The 23,665-nt window shown below is 42.4% G+C and overlaps 1 protein-coding gene across 5 annotated transcripts; it reads right to left on the minus strand.

The window, feature by feature from the left end:
- Positions 1–5,237: 5,237 nt before the first annotated feature.
- LOC133349780 (histone acetyltransferase KAT7-like) lies at positions 5,238–20,566 on the minus strand. Of its 5 annotated transcripts, none has more exons than XM_061563510.1 (15): positions 20,435–20,566; positions 17,798–17,936; positions 16,810–16,932; positions 15,891–16,121; positions 15,413–15,495; positions 14,870–14,953; positions 13,982–14,077; positions 13,675–13,785; positions 11,425–11,634; positions 10,974–11,063; positions 10,657–10,797; positions 10,367–10,460; positions 8,745–8,891; positions 8,006–8,112; positions 5,238–7,098 (listed from the first exon to the last, which is right to left on the minus strand). In XM_061563510.1, exons 1-15 carry the CDS (start codon positions 20,447–20,449, stop codon positions 6,997–6,999), a joined length of 1,773 nt encoding a protein of 590 aa, XP_061419494.1. In that variant the 5' UTR covers positions 20,450–20,566; the 3' UTR covers positions 5,238–6,996. The 5 variants fall into 5 exon arrangements, with proteins under 5 accessions (XP_061419494.1, XP_061419495.1, XP_061419498.1 ...); XM_061563511.1 differs by having other exon boundaries at positions 11,425–11,616; positions 20,435–20,484; XM_061563514.1 differs by lacking the exon at positions 14,870–14,953 and having other exon boundaries at positions 11,425–11,616; positions 20,435–20,488.
- Between the last annotated feature and the right edge of the window lie 3,099 nt (positions 20,567–23,665).

Below are 23,665 nucleotides of genomic sequence, written 5' to 3' on the forward strand. Positions count from 1 at the left end.
CCACTTCTCTCCAAAAAGAGCATTGTTTGCCCGTCTGAAGTTCGCCAAAAAGCATATGAATTATCCACAAGACTTCCGGAACAATGTTCTCTGGACAGACGAGTCAAAGGTATAACTTTTTGGCCTCAATGAGAAACGTTATTCTTTGGTTTTTTTGGTAAAGTCACGTATAAAGATAAAGTAATAAATTAAATAATAGCATACGACGTTTCGATTGCACTTTACCGAAAAAACCAAAGAATAATTCCTGCAGTCACGAAAACTCCAAAGATTAAGAGAAACGTTATGTTTGGCAAAAACCAAACACTGCTTTCGAAAAGAAGAACCTCATTCCAACCGTCAAGCGTGGTGGTGGGAATGTGATGGTTTAGGGCTGCATTGACACAACCATGAATTCTGCATTGTATCAGAAGACTAGCTGTACTACCCGGCTTCGCCCGGGACTTGGATCCACCACGGCCGGCCACCTTTGTCTCCCCAGTGGCGATGTTCATACGCCACACCAGTTACTCGTTTTGAGGCTGAGTCCCTCCCTTACCACTCTCCCTCCCTCACCGCTCTCCCTCCCTCACCGCTCTCCCTCCCTCACCGCTCTCCCTCCCTCACCGCTCTCCCTCCCTCACCGCTCTCCCTCCCTCACCGCTCTCCCTCCCTCACCGCTCTCCCTCCCTCACCGCTCTCCCTCCCTCACCACTCTCCCTCCCTCACCACTCTCCCTCCCTCACCACTCTCCCTCCCTCACCTCCCTCCCTCACCACCCTCCCTCACCACTCTCCCTCACCACTCTCTAGAGGACGTGAAACTTTGATGAATTTACCTCAGAGTCGCGTGGTGGCTGTCGAGGCCTAGCACCGTGCAGAGCCTCCGGCCTCGCCTAAATTGCCCACCCGGCTGAGGCTGGGTACGGGTGCCGTTTCCCCCCCCCCCCGCGCTACAATAATACTGTCTAATCGCTATAATTTTATAATCTACCGACCCTATAATAGTAATTGCACACATTGTGGTGGGGGGGAGTGAAGAGGACGTGAAACTTTGATGAATTTACCTCAGAGTCGCGTGTTAATGCGTGCGCCTATTTTTAACGGGAATTAAAAATGGCGTCCCCCACGCGCCGAATGCGTCGCTACCCGTTGCCAGGGGCAACCACCGTCCAATGAAACTGCGTATGGTCCGGCGACACACAGACAGACAGACAGATTCGCGATTTTATATATATAGATTCTCGAGGAAAATCACAGGCCATCCGTCCGTGAGCTGAAGCTGAATCGAAAGTGGGTCTTGCAGCAAGACAATGATCCTAACCATACAAGCAGATCTACAAACGAATGGCTGCAGAAGAAGAAATTCAGCTTTTTACAATGGGGCTAGTCAATGTCCGGGACTAAACCCCATCGAAATGTTCTAGCAGGAGCTGAAGCGAGCAGTCCATGCAAGGAGTTATGTGAGGAGGGATGGGCCAAAGTTGAAGGTGTTATGTGAGGAGGGATGGGCCAAAATTCCTCAAATCCGATGTGAGAGATACTGACCAACGGTTACAGGAAACGCTTCGTTGCAGTCATTGCTGCTCAAGGGGGTGTCACCAATTATTGAATCTAAAGGGTCACATACTTTTTCACACGTGGTTATTGAATGTAGAATTACTACTATAATGAGCCAAGAATGTCTGTTTGTGTGTAACGCGCGTGGCGTCACTCCACATGCCACACCCCCCTCATTAATATTCATGAGCGGGTAGATTTTTACACTCACGCAGGTCGAGCGGAAATAACTTCGTTTGCAAATTCGCTTCAAGTTTGACGTTTCTTTATTGAAAGTGAATCTAATAAATAATTATACGCAGCAACAAAGTGGATTTGGTGTCTTTATTTCTTCAGCACTTGAGACAAAAGGTAAGTCTAATTTATGTTTCTACATTATGGTAAAATAGACATTTCTCGGTGATTTTCCACATCGTGTGTCGAATTCCAATTTATTTCAACCCCAGCGACCGAAAGCAGAAGAGAATAAAGTATCAGAGCAGTGAATTTCAACAAATTGAAAGTCATCTTCTTGGTTCTTTCGGTAAAGTTAAATGTATGCCAGCCAGCATACATTTTACCGAAAGAACCAGTCACGAAAGCTTTAAATCGAAATTTAAATTGAAGGTCAGTTATATACAGTGCTACAGTGAAATGCAGTGAAGTGTTTGATGACATACTTTTGTGCAACATTCACTGCCATTAAATTTACACAAGATACAATTATACTCTGCTCAATTTTTTTCGTAAATATTACAGCTTCTGTCCTAGAAGGAGTACCATGTTTTCATGTCATTTGTTGAATCAGGTTATCTTTATCTATTATGTATTAGGACTTACATTAAGATCTAATAACATTTTAGGTTTGAAATGTGTAAATGACGTGAAAATCCTAAGGGGTTCACAAACTGTTTTCTCAGCATGCACTGTACAATCTCAGAGCAAAATTGCCCAGCTCAGCACATGGACAACTATCCAGCGTAAAGAATTGGGAAAGAGACAATCTGATAAAAACAAAAATTGCATTTAATTCATGAAGCACACGAGGGCAACTTTGTAACCCCGTGCTGCCCAAGTGAATCGAGACTTGTCAACACAACAACCAACCGATTCGTTTTTTCATATCTCGAGATTTCGTTACTGCCAGCCAGCATACACGATTGTCTTGGGAAATGTAAAGGACACCCGTACATCATGTGGACCATCAGAACACATTTAACTCCGTGCCAAGAATAGCAAACGTTGTGAGATTTTCTCTCGTACAACGCGCAGAATAATGGACACCAGATGCAGAATGCACGTAACGATACTTTAATGTACGATGTTTGAAATAATTGAACACTTTTACATTTGGAATCAATTCGTCGTCAGCGTTTCCAACTTAAAGCTTAATCAATAACATCCGTCCGACACTCGCTTTGAAAGCGAACATATTTACATGAAAGTTCATTAGCAGTCGAATATTCGGGGGAACAAGAGCGAGTGACATTTTACACCGAAGCACCACACTTCGTATGAGGAAACCACAGATTGTGGTTAAACTTTACAGTGACAGTGTCGATGGGCTGCACAGCTGAATACATATCATTATTGACAAGCTGCATCACTGTTTATTTTTTGTGCTTGTTTACCGATGCAGGCTTCACTTAACCTTAACTCCTTTTCGAAAGGCTTTGCCACACTTTTGGAGTAGGTGGCTACGTTACTCAGTAATGCAAATTGAGTAATTCCCATGCGATGTATATAAACGTTTTCTCGGCACTGTATGAGAATAAAGAATAGTAAATAGCACTGGATAACCGAGAAGAATCCCTTTCAGAACAGGAGAGACCACACAAACTCCACACAGAAAGGAAACCCTGAGTTTGGAATCAAACTCAGGTCCTTCTTGCTGAGGCACACGTTTTACCACTGTGCCACCATTCTACCTATCAGTGTGTGAAAACCAAGGCTGTAGCCATGGAGTCAACATTGGGAGGGGGGACCAAATCTTCCAGGGTGTCTGGGGGTCCCAAACCAGAAAAATATCTACATTTGAAAACGAATTATCTGCCTAAAATATTAAAAAATTCACTAACACATGGGATGGACTTTTTAAATATATTTTTTACAATAATATCTAATAGTGTATTGTATTACATTGCTCTGCTTTTACTTTGTCACTATTTCTTGTTTCATTGTATGTAATGGCAGAGATTAGGGATTAATAAATTACAACCATAACCACAATCATATAAACAGAAATCTATGTATTGATTTATATGAAGACAAGTCCAGATATTGTGGCCAAGGATTAGCAAAGTTGTTTTTATTTACATAGCATAGCAATTTTTATTTTTATAGCAAAATATTGGTGGGGGGGGGGGGTATTTTGAACATATTTTAATATTGGGGGGGATGTGTGTCCCCCAATACATATTATAATTACGGCCTTGGTGAAAACTATCAGATGAGATAGATGGATAATTCAGTCACCAGGTAAATAATAACGATCTGAGAGCCCAAGTCGCGCATGTGGAGTAATCATAGATTAATGTAGGCCCAGACTAAACAATGCTCTGCATGAACAAAGAATGTTGCACCCCTTGAAAGTAATATTCATGAAATAACTCGAATTTGTCATTTACTGGCATGTGATTCTTGTGTGTGTGGGTTAGCCAGCATAATCATGCATTGACATATCTGTAAAATTGGGTAAAAAAAACTGTTTACGTTATCTGACATTCACAAAACTTTAAGCACTCTTTGCGGCTTTGTGACTTGGGCAGCCACCATCATCGCTCACCCATAAGGTCTTATGCAGCTCTCTATGCCATGGCATTGAAAGAAAACAAGCATTATACAAAAAAAGCTCTAACATACCATAGGATGATAAACCATAAGTCCAGTTAATTCTAATAGAGGTTAACTTTCTTATTGTACAATGCACATTTAGTACAATCTGAAGTCCAACACATCTTTGCATAAACCCATGCACAAGCAGTGTAAACGGGCATACACTTTCCCTCGTCTATCATCGAGTGGGCAAGGCCTGGTGCACAAGGGATTCTCCCTTGGGTGGCATACAAGGTGGCCTTGGGGCCATGGCATCACAAGCAACAGATGCAGGCAACAGCTGTTCAGCCACCCGCCATGTCCCATCAGGTAATGCCGATATTACAGCCCATTTACTATTTACCGCAGCCGACACTGGGTCAATACAGCGAGGTTACTGCTGTTTTAGCAGTCATTGCAAAAGCAGTGATTGGCGTTTTTTTCATCGTCACCTAATTTAATTGCATCGCCCGACAGTGTAATGGTTAATGAAAACTTTTAATCTTTGCATGTCTGTTAATGCAAATTAAACAAACAAAAAAACGTTTTCCACCCTCCGAATATGTATGCGTGAAAAACAAACCACAACAGACCACTGGTTGATATTTCTCCAAACTAAACCAATGCAATTTTCATGAAGCGTCCTTTAATCTCCTTCACCAAGTGGCATTGATTTATACAGTAAGGTAGCAGATCATATAATCAGTGATGTACAAGTGCAGGACATGGCAAACATCCATGGTAGGTCTTCCGCATAGGTTTTCGTGTTTGTGCTGTACAGAACTCAAATGTGTTTTCAGGTTGTCCCGATTTTAATTTGGCATAATGTTCGACGCTTACAAAGTTCCCAGCACGTGGAGAATTTTGGACATCACGCCAAACACGATACAACCATAAAACACATCGAACAATCAGAATCTTTATTTAGTTTGGAGGAATCCGATGAGCTATGATCTCATGGTTTGGTCGACGTGTAGCGTTCCTTGTAAGACAACGGCACACATCCCAGGATCATATTCAAAACAGAACGAGTGATGAGCTGTTCCAAGTTTAAAGTAACCAACCGCAGTAGTTCAATACGACTGTGTATTTTATCACGGTGTGCCTCGTTACTCTCCAATGCATTTCCAGGTGGTGTCGTGCGTTGCTTGGTACGATGTCCGATGCTTCGCTCCACGTGCTGGAATATTTTTCAGGCGTTCCTGTCGAAGCTCCCAGCACGTGCAGCAAAGTGTCAGATTTCATGCCAAACAACACAGAGTACAACCTGCAAAGATATCACAGCTGAGTACAAGGTCTCTTCCATAGAAAAAAATTGATGAAAAAAACCTGCTTGGCAACTGTTTTAATGCTTGCCCTACTGTCGAGGTCACTCATTTTGATGCTTGGGCGAGTTTACAGCTGTAGAATCCTTAACGGCAAACGCATTCTGTCTGTACCATGGGAAGGCAGTGTTAGATTGTGTTTCCTGTCTGTGCGTTTGTGAAGTAGTATTTCATTTTGACAGTGAGTCACTGTCCTGATTTGTTAGTCAAGGAAGTATGCACAAAGCAGCTGCTTCTCTGCATTTTGCAACAACAAAAAAGAACGCAAGGATTTTATTTTTGTGTAAGCGCTACACAGCAACCCACAATATTTCATAGCTGCCTGAAAAATACACTTAGAATTTAAATACAGGAGAACTGCCTTATGTACACTTCAAATCTACACGTTTTTTTCTCTCTACTCCACATAAAACGTATGCATGGGACTTGACAGCGTGTGTTTGTCCACTCAATGTTTAATGCAGGAGATTAAAGATGCCAGTTTCCGAACACCAGACATCAATACTGGCTCACACAACTCAACATTTGCCAAACCACTTTGCAATGCCTGAGTGATGTGCTTTGTTCTGTCCAGATTACGCAAATAAAAGCTATCACTTTTAAACTGGAGAATTTATTACTCCTAAATTTCAGTCTTCAAACTTTACACACATTTTTAAAAATAAATGTTACAACTAACACACCAGTGTTCTAAAGTTTGGCAGTTGTGGTTTATCACCATAACACATGTAGTTTGGTTAAAATGTTTAAGAATTAATGTGACTTAAGGCAAGTTTTATATTCCACATTAGCCTTTGGAAAGGCTATTTAATATAGGTCTTTTTTGACTCGGACATGTTTTGCACGATAACATTTAAATTTAAATGTTCTTAGTTTTTTTTTGCAGACAATTTTTACCAAGAGTTGAACACTGTTTTCAATCCACAGAATGCAGTCAGTGTTTCCATCTAACATGACATGACAGTTAATGTCTCTGAGGTGAAAGAACATTAATAACTGAAACTGCCAATGGACCAATTTTTTAAAGCCTCGGTAAAAGGACCATTAACTTTTCAAGGGAATACAGTATAATACATGTTGGATACTTGTAAAAAAAAAACAAATTAATAACATTAATAAGTTCAAGTAAACAAAACAACGAAAATATTTCAAGGCATGGAATTAAAACAAACCACAACCAATATTACCCAAACCGTATGAATACATATCACCAATTCGTTAAAATGTAAAAATACAACTGTGCGTAAAAAACAAATGCTTGTTAACAAACCAATCTGAAATGCTCACCACTAAAAACTAAGTAAAAAATTTCAAACTACAATGGCATAAAAAAACATAAATTAACTGCACTTTGAGGGTGTCCATTTTAGACTTGCAGGGTCGATTACTTTGTTGGAGACTGGTTTTGAGGCTTCTTTTTCCAAAAAGTCATCAATTACATCCTGCAACAAAAAAACAAAATGCATTTATTAATTAATAAAACAAATGTATGTGCAAACTCTCTCTCTGCTTCATTGGCCAACAACTTTGTTGCTTTAAACCGACTCGCATGTTACTTTTCAATCCTACATTTCAATGAACCTCAAAAACTTCAAGAAAATATCTGGCAGCAAAATGCTAAGCAATTCCCAGTTAGGAAGGCATTTCATTCGACCCTCAACTGCCTGTTAAGATACACTGTTGTTCATGTACGTGAAGATGTAATGGCATTCACAGTAACAAACTCATGCTTCCACCCATCTGTTTTTTTGGTTCTATTTGTGTTCATACTCTTTGGTTTCTTCGGAAAAGTCACGTAGGTAAAAAATTAAAATAAATTAAATCACGACGTTTCGGGTGCAACACAAGCGTCCTTCTTCTTAGCGAAAGAGACACACACTTAAGCGGTTGTGCTTTCGCTAAGTTGTCCCCACCTGAAGAAGGATGCGTGTGTTGCGCCCGAAACGTTGTGATTTAATTTATTTGAATTTGTTACCTACGTGACTTTACCAAAAAAACCCAAGAGTATGAATCCTTGCAGTCACGAAAACTTCAAATCTAGAATCTATTTGTATTCGCAGCACCATTGTTTTTTTTTCCCGAAAACCGCAAAATGTAACTAACAAAAGCCACGCCGCTCCGCATGTTTTGCCAGTTGTGCTGTCGCCATGCATTGTGCTTGGCATTGATGTCGACATTTTTTGCTTCCATTTGGTTCCTGAAGAAGCTCCCAGCAAGTGGGGCGCAACGTCGAGCATATGCTGAACGCTTGGTCCAACCCAAAAACTGCATCGGAAAATAAACTTTGCCAAAGAGGATTCAGTGTATGCGTGAAACTGCCAGCAGCTTCGAGTGGCTGAAGGTATGCACCTGTCTTTTGAGCACAAGATGTTTCCCTTTCCAGTATTTGAGCATCTGCAGGGCTTGTAACGTGTTCACAATGTCCACCGGGTTGACTGCCGTGTCCTGGCTAATTTCTGGAGCAAAAAAAACACGTGCACGTGTATATAGACAGCATTCACAAAATTTGAGTGAAATATTAAAATAAAAATGCAAAAGACAATCCATATCATGCACGAACAGACAACGGGGTCAATATGGTAAAATTAAGTGAGCGTGAAACAACATGAAAGAGTATTATTTGGTTCTTTTGGTAAAGTCACATAGATAGGTTCAGATTAAGAAAAATTAACGATCGCTTGTGTTGTGATCGAAACGTCGTCGTCTTTTGTTAATTTTATTTTTATTAATTTGAACCTATCTACTTGACTTTACCGAAAGACCCAAAGAATATGAATTCCTGCAGTCACGAAAGCTTTAAGTCAAGATTTAACATTAAAAAGGTTTCTCATCACAGAGTACAATATAGCTAGATATTACAACTCATCCGATGTTGATTGAGTCCATGGTCAGTCATCAAGTCGTATTATAAGTTCGTAGTCAACATCCCATCAGCCTTGCAACATGTAAATCTTAGATTTTAAAGCAGAGATGTGTGTAACCATGAGTTGTCTTGTCCAGGGCAGCGAGCGACAGAGCCTAAAGCGTGGGCCCAACCACGACCGGCAAAAGCACTGCTGCAAATGTGCACAAGTGGCAGCAGGCACACCTTTAATCGAGATCTCCTTGCCCTGGAAAGCGTGAAGATATCGCAGCAGCACCTCCTTCCAGTAGCTTCGATAACTGATGAGGCCCAAGTCGGACAGGGGCCTCTCCGGTGAACCGATCTTATTCTCCTCCTTGGACAACAGATAGCCTGCACAGCAAACACCACCGCCACACAGTACTCAGCTGGGGAACTACTACTGAACTAACTTATACTCATTGGTTTTTTCAGTAAAGTCACGTATGTAGAAATAAAATTAAAATCACGACGTTTCGAACGCAACACAAGCGCTCATCATCAGGTGGAAATGGGCTAAAACACATAGCGAGGGAACACACAGGGGGACACCACGCACAGCACATAGAGAACGGCAAACTGCATGGAGGCAAATACAGCAAGAAGATGGGAGACGAGAACTCAACAAACCTTAGAAACATAATGTGATGCAGTTTGCCGTTCTCTATGTGCTATGTACGTGGTGTCCCCGTGTGTTCCCTCGCTACGTGTTTTACCCCATTTCCACCTGATGATGAGCGCTTGTGTTGCGTTCGAAACGTCGTGATTTAAATTTTATTTAAATTGTATTTCTACATACGTGACTTTACCGAAAAAAAACTATGAATATAGTAATTTCTGCAGTCACGAAAGCTTCAATTCTAGATGAACTACACTTCTTCATGACGGAAACCGGAACAGAGGTGACAACGTTAAACGTAGGTGGCTAAGAATATTACACTGGACACTAAAAACGAACATACCAATTCATCGTTTAAGGAGGTAGATGTGTTTCTGAAAAGTGCCGCGTTGAACGAAAATGTGTTGCGCGAGTAATTACTGCATATACAGATAGTCCCTGAGTTACGATGGTCCAACTTACGATATTTCGATATTACGATAGCGATACGACAAAATTGTAAAATAGTTTCAATTTCGCACGGCAGGAAAACGCAGCAGCGTACAAGGTACGATACCGTACGTTGTTTTTTTTTTATAGCAGATAGGATTGTTTCCTGAAAAAAACTTTCTATGAAATTGCAGTTCATATAGGTAGGCTAAGAATTTACCTTGTTTTCTTTACTTTACATTTTACTGTGCTATACAGTATTGTAATTAATGAATACATACGGTATATAGTTTATACAGTACGCTACTGTAAATTGCTGTTTTGCTAAATTATCACCATTTTTTAAGACTCCTGGGTAGGCTAGGCCATCTTCGACTTACGATATTTTCGACTTACGATGGGGTCGTCGTAACGCATCTCCATCGTAAGTAGAGGACTACCTGTACATTAAAGGGCATACATCAATTAAAAAATTCAAATTTGAATCACATTTTCACAATAACATCACCCTGCAGTTATCTCATGGTGGGACAAAAACACAGAGATTAAGGTATGCTGTGGACTGTATCATTCCGCGTACTGTATCATATCTCTCAGCCGCGCAGCTCAAGAAAGCAGTTCAACGTCGACCGCTCAGAACCCACGTTATAACTGCTCGCGTTCCGCACTGTGCGCAGTGTTTCCGAATGGAAGACCCGCGTTATAGCGAAAACGCGCTGTGTGAACGCGCGCTAAGCGGGGACTCACCGTACCGAATAATGCAACTTAAAAAGGTACTTACTGAAATCAATCAACATTTTTCCATAGCCCTGCCTCATAAACTGTGGCATTGTCAGGATGCAGGAAACATTGTAGTTCAAGAACGAGTTTTTTTCCTGAAAAAGAGAAATCAGCGCAATGAAGTTGCTAAAAGAAGGGCAAAAGTCATACACAAGTTTCGTTCACAAACATACCACAAAAAATGGTCGTTGAAAAAACTTTCATAATGCAATCTTAAATCCCAAAACACTCATAAAAATGTATTTAATTCCACAAAACTTCAGAGGATTGCAACTACAGTGTGTGCGAGACCTTTGAAAAGTATCCTATGATGTGGCAGCCTGTGTTGTCACCCTCCGTCATTACATAGAAAAGGAAGGGCTCCACATCATAGTAGAGTGTCTTGTGGTCGAGGAAAAGCTTGGCCAGGAGACATAAATTTTGGCAGTAGATCTATAAAACATGAGGATGACAGGCACTCTCAAGTTCAGTGAAAATCCAAGGGCTCAAACCGTCATTAAAACGTTAACAATAAAAAATTGTGTTTGCTTAAAAGTCCACAACTTTGTATCGCACATAAATGTAGCTAATAGGTCATTCATACTACGGTTGGACAATGGAGTTGCTACCTTATTCTTCTTGCCATCCACCTCAAACACTGAAATGGTTCCCTTCCTGTAGATTTCATCTCCAGGGGGATGCTTCCATACACACTTCTCCTGCACAGTACAGACGTGCAACATTATCCATGCAACATCAGCCACCGCACAATACAGCAAAGATGACAATGCAAGTCATTGACGACTACTCTTTAAATCCACGGCTAATCAACAGAAACCATTCATAATGCTCCCTTTGGAAAACGCGTGTAATGCATATGAACGTTAAAAAAAGGTGATACATACATATGCTGGTTTTCACCATCATCACATGGTGCATAAAGTCCAACCACAAAGTTACAAGCCACCATGATTAACTAGAAAGGTGTGCAAGTAGCCCTCCACCACAGCAATTGTAAAAGTGTAAAGGTGAACTGGCAAAGTCACTAAGTCAGCCTCGAGCCCCGCTGCGTGCACCCACCGTGTGCCTCCGCAGAATGGTCTGGCTCTTCATGTATTTGAGGCAGAACTCGCACACGTAAAGCCGGCCCAGGCGTGCATACTCTTCAGGGTATGGCGAGTGGTACCAAGTGTCTAGTTCGTAGCGGCCAAACACTATTGACTTGATCATGTTTGTCCCCTCCGTAAGGTGACCCTTTAGCCGCATCTTCTCCTGAACAGGCACAGTCATCTGGGTCATCAAGGTCAGCACAACAACAATTGAGGATATTTTAACCAATGCAACTCCACTCTTGGTTACACTTAATACTACAAGACTGAAGTGGTGTTAGGGAGTGAGGCAAAGTGTAAGAGGACAGAGTGACTTAAAGTAAACTAACACATGTTGAATTTTAGACTTTTATAAACACATCAGCGAACTTTGTTGTTTCATGTGTGTTTATTATTTATGGGGGAAATATTATAATTGGAGCCCAAATGGTCCAAGCCACGGATTGTTTTTTCAAACCAGAAAGGAAGTTCTAGCCTAATATTACTAACTGCAAAACTGACAAATCATGAACGAAACACATGTTTTATGCATGTTTGAAAAATCTGAAAACTTCACAACGGTCCAGCAAAAATAAAATTGCATAAATTAATGGCTTATGTAAAGCCAACTCTTACAAGTTGTTTAAATGAAATAATATTCTCTCCACTTTCATTATCTGACTATATCTAATACATATCTGAGAATACAGTGCATTTAACAACAGACATAGGTCAATGCATAAATATGCTGAAAGGATTGTGAAGGTTGCTGAGTAAGCATCATAAGCTGTGAGATTCCACTAGTTCAAAGGGTGCACACACAAAGGGTATCCAATCAAAAGTAAATAAAGCAACATATTACATAGCAAGGGGAAAAAACCTTACGGAATTAATGATTGCATCAACAAAACGGTGGCTATTCAAAAGTGCACAACTTGACAGTTATGAAATAAATAAAATGAAGCGTAATGATGGACTTAGTGGCCGTCCATAAATGACGTCCGCGATTTTGGACAATTTTTGACCGCCCCCCCCCTTTGTCACACGACGTCACAAAAAGTCAGACCCCCCCTCAAATATGACGTCACAAAGCTCTGCCCCCCCCCCCCCCCAAATAAATAAAAACATGCTTCAAATCGCTTTAAACTATTGTCATTGTAGTGCGTATTTAATGTGACGCTGCACTCTGATGTTGTAGGAGAAAACATTTATTTAAAAAGTCTATTTAATTAAGTAGAACGTCTTCTTGGTTTTTTCGGTAAAGTCACGTAGAATGGAAATAATAAAGTAATAAAAATAAAACATAATAAAATAATTCTAATTATTTTATTATTTCCATTCTACATGACTTTACCGAAAGAACCAAGAAGATTAATCCCTGCAGTCACGAAAGCTTTAAATCGAAATTTAAGTAGAACGTGTTGTCTATATTTATTTAAAGTTGCGCATTTTGATGTGACTTCACATTTCTCAAACCCCCCCCCCTCGTCACACATCGTCACAAATGTCTGACCCCCCCCACCCCCCCAGGTGCGTGACGTCATTTATGGACGGCCCCCTTAAGACAAACGTCATAAAACTTTGTGAAGAGGACAAAACACTTTAAAGCGTAAGAATATGTTGAGCTTGTACACTACTCCAAGCTGATGTTTCTGTATCTGTGAAGGGCATTCCCCTGCAGGGCAAAAACAAGCACTTGTCCCCTGTTTCTTTGCGTTAATGATTTTTTTGCTTTTTAAAAAAATTGCATGCAAAAAACAATTTTAAAAAAGTAAGTCTTTCCAGTTTGCCACATATATATCCAAATGCATAACAATAAAAAGAAGAGTCTGGCCTTTTGTGTGTCTGTTCAAATAAGCCACGCGGTGCCCGATGAGCTTAACCAATCATATCCAAATGTGCCATGCAGTTTTAACATTCGTGTGTGGCAAGTGTTTTAATCGACAATAAAATTGCATTGAATTTGACCATCACTATCATTAATATTATCGAAAAATCTATCGTGAAACCTAAAGTAGTTTCTTCGTGAGAAAGGTGAGATTACCAGTCGTGTTAGAGACTCCCTTCACAGGTCAAGTCGTGCACTATGGATTCACATTTGAGGCATTTCCCTGCCACAGTTTCCCATGCGCGGCTCGAATGAAAAGGGCGTGCAAACAGGCAGTGGCCCAGCACAAGTGTAGCCGGTTATGGAATCAGGTTGTGCCAGGGTTGGGTGTGCCAATGTCAGGTGGTGCAGTACCAAGTCATCCGACGCCCGTGCTTGGGCCTTGCGGAACAGTTCCAGGTCGTAGTCCGAGGTGAGGCCCTGCAAAAGGGGTTCTCGGCTATTTTCTTGACTTCGTGGATTTTCCTGAAAAAACCCCAGTTTGTTACGATACTATTATCCAACTCAATCGTGTTACTGAAACACTACTTACATGCATTTTTTTTACCCAATTACCCACGATAAATTGTGCTCACGGGGATCAAATTATTATTATACACAAGCACAACAAAATAAGTTTCAACTCAACTTGGAAAAACACCAAACACTATTCTAGACTTACCACTATTTTCTCTTTCTGCTCAGCCGGAGGAGTTGAGCGACGCTTGCGCAGCTCAACTACTTTCTCCTTGAAGCGCTGCTGCTTGCTTGGCGATGCCTACACAGCACAACACCAAATCCGTCAACACCTGACGCTACCAACGGTCTTACGCACATCACGCTCTCACTGGGGCCTGACACCTTCAGCACATTAACACGTGCGGGAAACACAGGCCTAAATACATGCATTGCACCACCTTATCAGCAAACATTTCGACTTAAGAATTATAACCATACTGGTAGGAACCTCCTGATTACACCAGCCCACAGAGGATTATTGTGTTCGTCGTGCAGGGAGGGGCTGGGTGGGGAGGGTGGGGCTGGGTGGGGCTGGGTGGGGAGGGGCTGGGTGGGGAAGGTGGGGAGGGGCTTGGTGGGGTGGATGGGACTGGGTGGGGGGTGGGAGGGGTGGGGCTGGGCAGGGAGGGGCTGGTCATCCCGTGGTGCCCTTATAAAACTCAACGTTTAACCTACTCACGCCAGCTTGTGCTCGCCCTCACAGTCGGGCATATTTGCGGAATACACCACGCCGCCGTTGACCCTGGCCATTGACCGAGCAACCCAACGTTCCTATCAGCTCCCTCCGCAGGAATGTGTTATTAAGGGCATTAACTTTTACCAACAGTGTTGAAGAACGGAAAAGCAAATCAGAGGTAGAATATTAGGTAAACATGAGAATAGGTTGGTTTGGAAAATAGGTCAATAAATATTGTCTTAATTATTGAACTACTTTGTGAGCGTGTTATAAATTACAACAGCAACCACAAGCAGTATAGACTGCGCCGGTCCTTCGACCCAAAGCCGCTAGTAGTTGCCTGTGTTCATTGTTTGGATTAAAAAGGCCGCGAACCTGCTGCCTCGTGAAGTGGCGGTTGTTTTCCAGTTGCTTGTGTGCTAGAGTTCTCTCCTGCTTTTCACGCTGCTGAGCCCTCAACTACACACAAGGTAAAAATCAATCAGAGGTACTCTTAAATGCTGAGATATTAGGATGGGGTTGGGGTAAAAGTGCGAAGAAGCGGAGCAATGTTGTACTTAAGCCCATGTTAACATGCAGGCGAGAGATTCACATCGTCATACAGAGTTCAAGGCATGTGCTCAAATCTGCTTTCATGTTCAGGTTTCATTACATGAATCAAGGCATTTCAAGAATCAAAACCCAGCCTTCTGGGTGTAACCCTATTATTGTCCTTCACAATATAACTGTTAAGTTACTCAGAATAAATGTTACGTTCCTGTTGCTGTAATTAAGGTTTGCTTATTTTTTTCAAATTTATGTCATTTAAATCTTATATTTTTAACGTTTATGCTACTGAGACTCTGCTTATGGAAGACAATGTTTAAAGAGGAAAGTGGCAAAATGGGCAAAGCCGGTACATGTGACCCGTGTTCTCACCTTGCACTCTTCGGCAGAGAGGTTGTGGTACAGGGGACACCCTGAAATGGAGAAGTGTCGTTCGTGTTTCCCAGTGAGGTGACCTAAAGCAAACACACAATGCCACGTAGTCTTTAATTATAACCTATCATACTTATCTCCAAAAACATTGCTCTCGCATGCTGTTAATGCTTTTAGAATCACAATAAAACCTTTCGAGCAAGATAATGATCTACCCATCGACTTATATTAAGCTCATGATACATGCATTTGAAATAATTTTTTAATTATAATCAATGCTTTTATATTGAAATGTTGCTCATGAATTTAAGCAACCGCTCCAAACACTAGAAGCTGCTTGAAATTGCCTCCATTTAAAAAGAAAATAGATTCTTGAATCGAATGGTGACTGAATTATGACAATTCATTGAGTTGCGTGGGGTGTAAATTGTTACACTCGTAGGGCTAATCAATGGCAAGTATAGCTGAGCATCGATACCGAGGGAGTCGCATCCCGGGGTGGGACACTTGGAGTTGAAGTTGTAGCTTTCGTGGTATCGCCTGCGCTTGGGCCGGTTGGTGAGATGGCCGGAGAGCTCGTGGTACGGCGTGCCTCGGTCTGCAAAGTCCTGACCAGGACTCGCTGCCTCCACCTCCGACTCGGAGAGGCCAGCGATCTCCTCCGGTGTGCGCGGAGGCGTTCGCTCCCTCTCCACAGGAGTTTTCAATTCTGTGCACGTGCAACGCATTACAGCTGCTTGTCTAGCATTTAGAAATGGAATGTATAGTCTTACAAAAATACAACATGTGGAAGTCACGTATCAATTTATCAACTACAATGGATTATTGCGCTCATGGTATGTGAATTGAATTGTGTGAATTTATTAGATTGGAGCGCCTCTTATCCTCGATCTTATAATGTGCGACTAATGTTATCCACGGCCATAATCTATGATCTGCGGGATCTATTATCTCTATGACCTGCTGAAGTGGTTTAATGATGAATTGATGATTTTGATGATGATGGTGTTGAGGATAATGAAATTGTTTCCAATGATGATTGCACAATCTCGCGCGATCTCTGTGTGCAGCCTCAGTTTCTGGCTGTGCCCTAATGCAGCATTCGTACTACACAAGCTGCAAATCCACAAACAGTGCCCCCTCATATTGCTGCAGCTAAGAGGAATTTCACTATTATTGGATTTAAAATTCATGAAAATTATAGACAAATGCTTTCTTTGGACTGATGGAATAAACAAGACACAGCAAATGAGAACGACAATTAAAACACTCAAACAAATGATCAATTATCGAATCCAACGATAACCACATTGTGACAACTCATGAAATTGGGAATAGTCAGGTGAATCCTTATATACCTAAGAGATGCGGTATAGTGCCATACAAACAATTCTTACCTGGAGGGGGCTCTGCAGGCAGATCTGACTCAGAGAGTGAGCGCGTCCCTCTCAAAGGGTATTTTTTAGGAGTGCCATTCTGCTGGGTGCGGACTGAGCGCCGTGTCGTGTATGCAGAGTCTTCTGCTTTAAACACAATAACATTTACTCTTAACACTTATTCAATCACTTGCACCAACATGACCTTAATCCAATAGCAAATAAGTGAAAGTTGTATTGCTTGAATCTACAAAATGGGTATGTAAATGTAAAAGCAGATACATTTGTTCACAATGGAAATACGTGCAAATGAATATCACGGAGTTACAATGACACTGCTCTTTTTTAAGGAACGCAACTTGAAACTCATGAGAAACAAGCATAGGTATGTATTTTATAAATAAGGACTATGTGGTTGATTCGTTGTCTTTCTTCAATATGGTCATTCATACTTGACTAGACACTTCTGATGATGCAAATGCAACTCATTGAATAAATTAACCACAATAATTTTTAATATTCTTGGTTCTTTCTGTAGTCACGTAGAAGGGAAATAATAAATATAAAACAATAAAATGCTCACGACTTTCGATTGCAACACAAGCAATCATCATCAGGTGTGAAAACTACAGCAAGAATTTTTTTAAAAACCGCCACTTTTTTCAAAATTTCTTGCCACGGTTTTCACACCTGATGATGATTGCTTGTGTTGCAATCGAAACGTCGTGAGAATTTGATTGTTTTATTTTTATTATTTTATTATTTCCCTTCTACGTGACTTTACCGAAAGAACCAAGAATATGAATCCCTGCAGTCACGAAAGCTTGACATCGAAATTTAACACAATAATTTTCTCTGAATTGTATTTGCCGCTCTCATTTCATTGGATTGATTTAACGGCTGTAGTAAGAGTGCTACATCTGACCATGTGGTCACACGAGGTTAACTTAATGACTGCGCCAGCAGTTTCACTGCTCGTGTTCGCGAAAGTTGCTCCCTCCTCCCGTACCGCAGTGGAAGATGATGTCTGCATGCATGGAGGCGGCGCGGGTGAGACGGGCGGAGGTGCGCCGGGGCTGCATGTCACTCTCCCAGGTGCCTTGCTCCACCGCCGACTCCAGCTCCTCCACCGTGTGCTCCCCAGAGCGCTGCAGTTCACAAAGAAGCCAAGGGTCATTTACACAAAAATGAGACGGGACAGCAGGAGTGAAGTCACTCTTACTTTGCAAACCTATTCCGTCAGTGCTCAGCGGCTGGCAAGTGTTGATTACCATACTCTTTGGTTCTTTCGGTAAAGTCACGTAGGTATAAAATAAATAAAATCACGACGTTTTGGGCGCAACACAAGTGCCCGTCATCAGGTGGAACAACCACAGCAATAAACAATTGCTGAAGCGGGCAAGAGTGTAGCAGCCATGTTGATTACCATGCAACGATTCGTCATCATCAGCCATGATCTAGGCAATACCTGATTAAGTTTCCACAAGTTTTAACCATCTCTCAAAGTGTTGCGGTACAACAATCCATCGAGCACCTGCACATGAGCTGATGATATCAGGCTCCATCCATCTCTGTGATGGATGAGCTCTCGGACGGCTTCCCCATGGCTGCTACACTGTTGTTGTTCCCGACGAACAATCATCATCCTGCCCAAGCCTATTTGATTCGCAATCAATATTTTTATTTAACTTGAGTGTTTTGCCTAATTAAGAGGTTCAAACTTAATTTGGAGCTTTCGTGACTGCAGGAATTATTCTTTGGTTCTTTCGGAAAAGTCACGTATAAAGATTAAATAATAAATTAAATTAAATACTAGCATACTATAAAGATAAAATAATAAATTAAATACTAGCATACTGTGCTTAATTTCATTTATTATTTTATCTTTATACGTGACTTTACCGAAAGAACCAAAGAATAATTAAGAGGTGTCCAACAACGTGACAAGGTTTTTGTCACGTGCAGCCTCAAATCGCCAATTTTACCTTAATTCTAGATTTGAAGTTTTTCGTGACTGCAAGGATTCATACTCTTTGGTTTTTTCGGTAAAGTCACGTAGGTAAAAAATTAAAATAAATTAAATCACGACGTTTAGGGCGCAACACAAGCATCCTTCTTCAGGTGGGGACAACTTAGCGAACGGACACCGCTTAAGTGTGCCAATTTTACCACCAGGCGGCGCAAGACAACGCATTTGTGACCTCGAAGCCTGGGCGTGCGGGAACCAGTAAAAAGAAACACTTCAAACGACCTACAAAAACAACAACACGAGACAACCGCAAGGTTGGGCGCCCACACACAAAAACCCGTCGCCTGCATGCGTGCATGCGTTTTACTGGAATGGTTAAGAATCCTTAACACCCAGGCTCTGCGAATGATTAATGCTTGCGGTTATTTGCATCGGGGTCACACACCAACGAAACAAACCAATTGGGAGACGGACACGGTTACATGTGGTGTAAATGCGAAGTACTGTACAGGAGGCGCTCGGGTACAGTGGTGGTAAATACGAAGTACAAGTAGTCACGCGTGCCTGAGTATCAATCACACGTGTCGAGCGCCAGCCACACGTGTTTGCACTTCGGCGCTGATCCGTGAAGAACATGCGACAGGTGGCGTCTCACAAAGGTGGCAACGCGGCACGGAAGGCGGTACCGGGTGCCATTGTCTCTCACCGCCCGCGTTCAATAAGCGAATATAATAAGCAAGCCTCATTGGTTTCTCCACGGACATTGAAGGCACGAAGCCGCACATAACCACCCCGCTTTTCTAACCACTGCTGCTTCTGCTGCTTGTCCAGCCACCACCACCGCCACCTTGCGCACATGCACATGTAAACACTGCTCGATGAGGGCTCCCCCCCCCCCACTCACGCCGTGCGGGTGTTCATATGACCATACTTCATCACGAAGGTCAATGCGTGAGTTGATGAAGGCGGGGATCAAAGACGTGGGCATGTAGAAGTGCATGGCAATGGTTTAGCTACACTGCCCTTCTTGCCCATTACGGAAGGCTGGCGCATATTAAGTCAGTGATGCATGGCCCACACTTTCTGCTGTCCCAATGCCCCCCTAATGCCCCCCATTGCCCTCATAATGCCCCCCAATGCCCTGTGTGTCCCTGGCAGTGAATCTCCCTGCTGCCTTGCCCTCTCGAGGTGCCCTCCTGTCCCTGCGGGTTCGTGCTTTTTTCCCTCGCACACATTAACTCAAGTCGCTCTCTCTCTCTCCCGTCTCATAACAAAAACACAGTATCAACGAAACAGCATTTGCAACAGCAAGCTCGTGTAAAAAAAAAGCCACCGCTCGTAACACAAGTCATAAATAACAATGCAATTTTTAACAATTACATTCTAACAAGACGGAGCCAGGCGCCGTATTCGCATAGCCACCCTGCCGGGTGAGGCGCGGCTCGGGCGGCCGGAAATTCAGGTGAGATCGAGGCTTTCCTGCGGCCTACTTCGCGTTTTTTTATGTAGAACAGCCACAGCGACAGCCCCAAGAGCCCAACGAGGATCCGAGGAGCAGTGCTCCTCTCCTACATCACTCACAGGGTGTACAAGAGCAATGCTGCCTTTGCCGTTTAATTGTTGTTATTGTTGTTGCTGCTACCGAAGCAGGAGGCCAGGCCCAATAAATCGCCTTACCTTCCTGCGCGTCATGTTCGCTGCTCCGTCGCGCGTGAGAGCCAGGGGTTTGTGCGTTGTGTAGCTGGTGAGGTTTGTGTGTGTTGTTGTTGTTGTATGTGTGTGTTTGTTGTGTTTATTTGTGTGTGTGGGGGGGGGGGGGGGGTTTGTGTGTTGCGGTCTCCGTGAACAGAGCGGAGCGCGAAACCGCGCGACCCCGGTACCAACGAATGGGGCGTCACGTGACCCCGCCACCAGACCCAGAGTGGAAGCCACAAAAATAATATAAACAACAGCAATAATATAAACAGCAATACTATTAACATCAATATTAATAACAACTAAAGTATCAACAACACCAACAAGAACAATATCAACAACATCGATAATAACAATATAAACAATAAAAAAAAATTCAACAACATCATTAATAACAATATCAACAACACCAATAATATCAACAACACCAATACCATTATCAACAAGAATAAAAAAACCAACAACACCAATAATAAACAATAATAACCATTACAACACGTTTCAGTGACAGTCATGATATAACAATAATTATTATAATAAAACAAATTACATTACATGTACAATTAACTACACTATGGGGACCTCATTTGCCAGTAAAAATATGATAATTGGTTCTTTACCCTTCTATCTGGCAACAAAACTGACACCTTTTTTTACAAGGAGTCATGTTTGCATAGACCACAATACCTGCAGTCATAAATACAAACAATACCTGCAGTCATAAATACAAACAAAAGACAAAAGACATAACTCTGATAATGTGCACATTATCAGAGTTATGTCTTGTAAAAAAAGGTGTCAGTTTTGTTGCCAGATAGAAGGGTAAAGAACCAATTATCATATACAATTAACTTTCATAATAACTGTGATAGAAAATTACAAAACCAATTAACAAAACATTAATAACAATAAGGAAATATAATAAACTGGCTGTACCCGGCGTAACATACGCCGATCTAGCGGATCTTAGTTAAACATTCACGCATTTTTTTTACTTATATTTTTCCGTCCAAGATTTATCTAAATCTACAATTGTCAATTTTTAGGTTTTTCCCAACACTACACTGAACGAATCAAACGATCTAACCCTTGATAGAGTAACATAATTAATTGGAAGCTATCTGAATTGTTGCACACATCCTTAACCTTATATATAGATAGCAATTATAATTAAGACATTACAATAAAACAATTAACATGGCGATAAATAATTTCAATAAAAACAGTAAAAGAAATCAGGACAATTCAAGTCACTTATAACAAATAACAAAAGCCATAAACATACAAGTACATAAGAACAATAGAAAAACGTGCATAATATGGACCTTTTCTACACGCACAAACTCATACACACTCACTGTCATTACAATTCAAACCATACACACAAACTCTCCTGCACACAAACCCCTAAACACACACGCAAACTCAAACACACACACAAACTCATAAACACACACACACACAAACTCATACACACACTCATTGTCATTACAATTCAAACCATACACACAAACTCTCCTGCACACAAACACCTAAACGCATACACACAAACACCTAAACACACACACAAACTCCTAAACACACACAAACTCCTAAACACACAAACCCTAAACACACAAACTCCTAAACACACAAACTCCTAAACACACAAACCCTAAACATACACAAACCCTAAACACACACACAAACCCTCCCGCATGCACACGAAGATATACAGACACAAAGACAAAGATACCCCGTATAGCCTTAACAGACTGTAGGGGCAAGTGCTATTAGCGAGTAGCACCTATGAAGACCGAAATAGCACACGAAGGGGTGGGTGGCCAGCACCACGCCCGGCCGCCTTTGTCTTCCCAGTGGTGATGTTTACACACCACACACCAGGTACTCATTTGAGACTGAGTTGACCTAAGGGAGGCCCAAGACCGGTTCAAATAATCGTCACTGGTGGTGGCTGTGAGTGGGAATCGAACTCGGATCGCCGGGTTCGTAGCGCAACAACAACAAACGCCATTCGCCACTAAGTGACGGTGACGTCAGCACGGTGTTTGTGCCAGGCTAAGTGCACTTTAAGGCCACGTGGAGTGTCGAACGCCCGCTGGCAGGTCACGGAGCAGACCCAGCAGGTGCCACGGGTCGACTGACTGAGATGACCGAGATGACTGGCTGATGCACCACCTGTGCCCCATACTGTGCCAACTTGCTGTGCTTTAGCCACCCGGCGCTCCGCTCGTTGTTGTGAGCGTCGCTCCTCCGCCCTCCGTTGTTGTTGGAGGGCGACTGCCTCCAACTGCCCAGTAGCGTCCTTCACGAGCCTCCTCCACAGAGGCCGATCTTGACACCGCTGGTACCAGTCATCGGCAAGTCCACTCAGCCCCACGTCCTCCTGTACCACATCACTCCATCTCTTCTCTAGCCCGTGTCACTCACCCACTCACTCACCCACTCACTCACCCACTCACTCACCCACTCACTCCATCTCTTCTCTAGCCCGTGCAGAGCCCGTTTAGTCTCCTCAATGCGGCCAAACAGAAGCTGCTTAGGGCATGAGGTGGCTGGGCATGTGAGCCACATGACCCTGCCTGCCGGATGAGTTCACCGATGGGACTTTGTCCAGGTCTTTCAAGGATTTGTGAGCTCCTCACACAATCCAGACTGGTTAAACCCAGGATGGATCGTAGGCAGGCCAGCCTAAATGTTTCTAGCCGGTGAAGATGCTCCACTAGGGGGGTCCACGTTTTGCAAGAGTAGAGAAGGGAGGGAATGACCGTGGCCGAGAAGACCTGTAGCTTCGTGCGGAGCGACAGACCAGGTAGCTTCCACACAGCGTTACCCAATCGATGAAAATACATTGCCACTCGACTGATTGGGAGTGAGACCTCTGCTGTTAAACCGGAGCCGGTCAAGAGCACACTGCCCAGGTATGGAAAATTCTCTACTCTCCCCATTAACACACACACACTCTCTCATCAACAAACATACATACAAATGCTCTTTGGTTCTTTCGGTAAAGTCACGTAGGTATAAAATAAATTAAATCACAACGTTTCGATTGCAACACAAGCAAAAAATAAATTAAATCACCACGTTTCTATTGCTTGTGTTGTAATCGAAACGTCGTGATTTTATTTATTTTATTATATACCTACGTGACTTTACCGAAAGAACCAAAGAGTATGGATCCCTGCAGTCACGAAAACTTCAAATCGAGAT

This window comes from Lethenteron reissneri, chromosome 31 (genome assembly GCF_015708825.2).
Source record: "Lethenteron reissneri isolate LAM-NWPU_2019-01 chromosome 31, ASM1570882v1, whole genome shotgun sequence".
NCBI lineage: Eukaryota > Metazoa > Chordata > Hyperoartia > Petromyzontiformes > Petromyzontidae > Lethenteron > Lethenteron reissneri.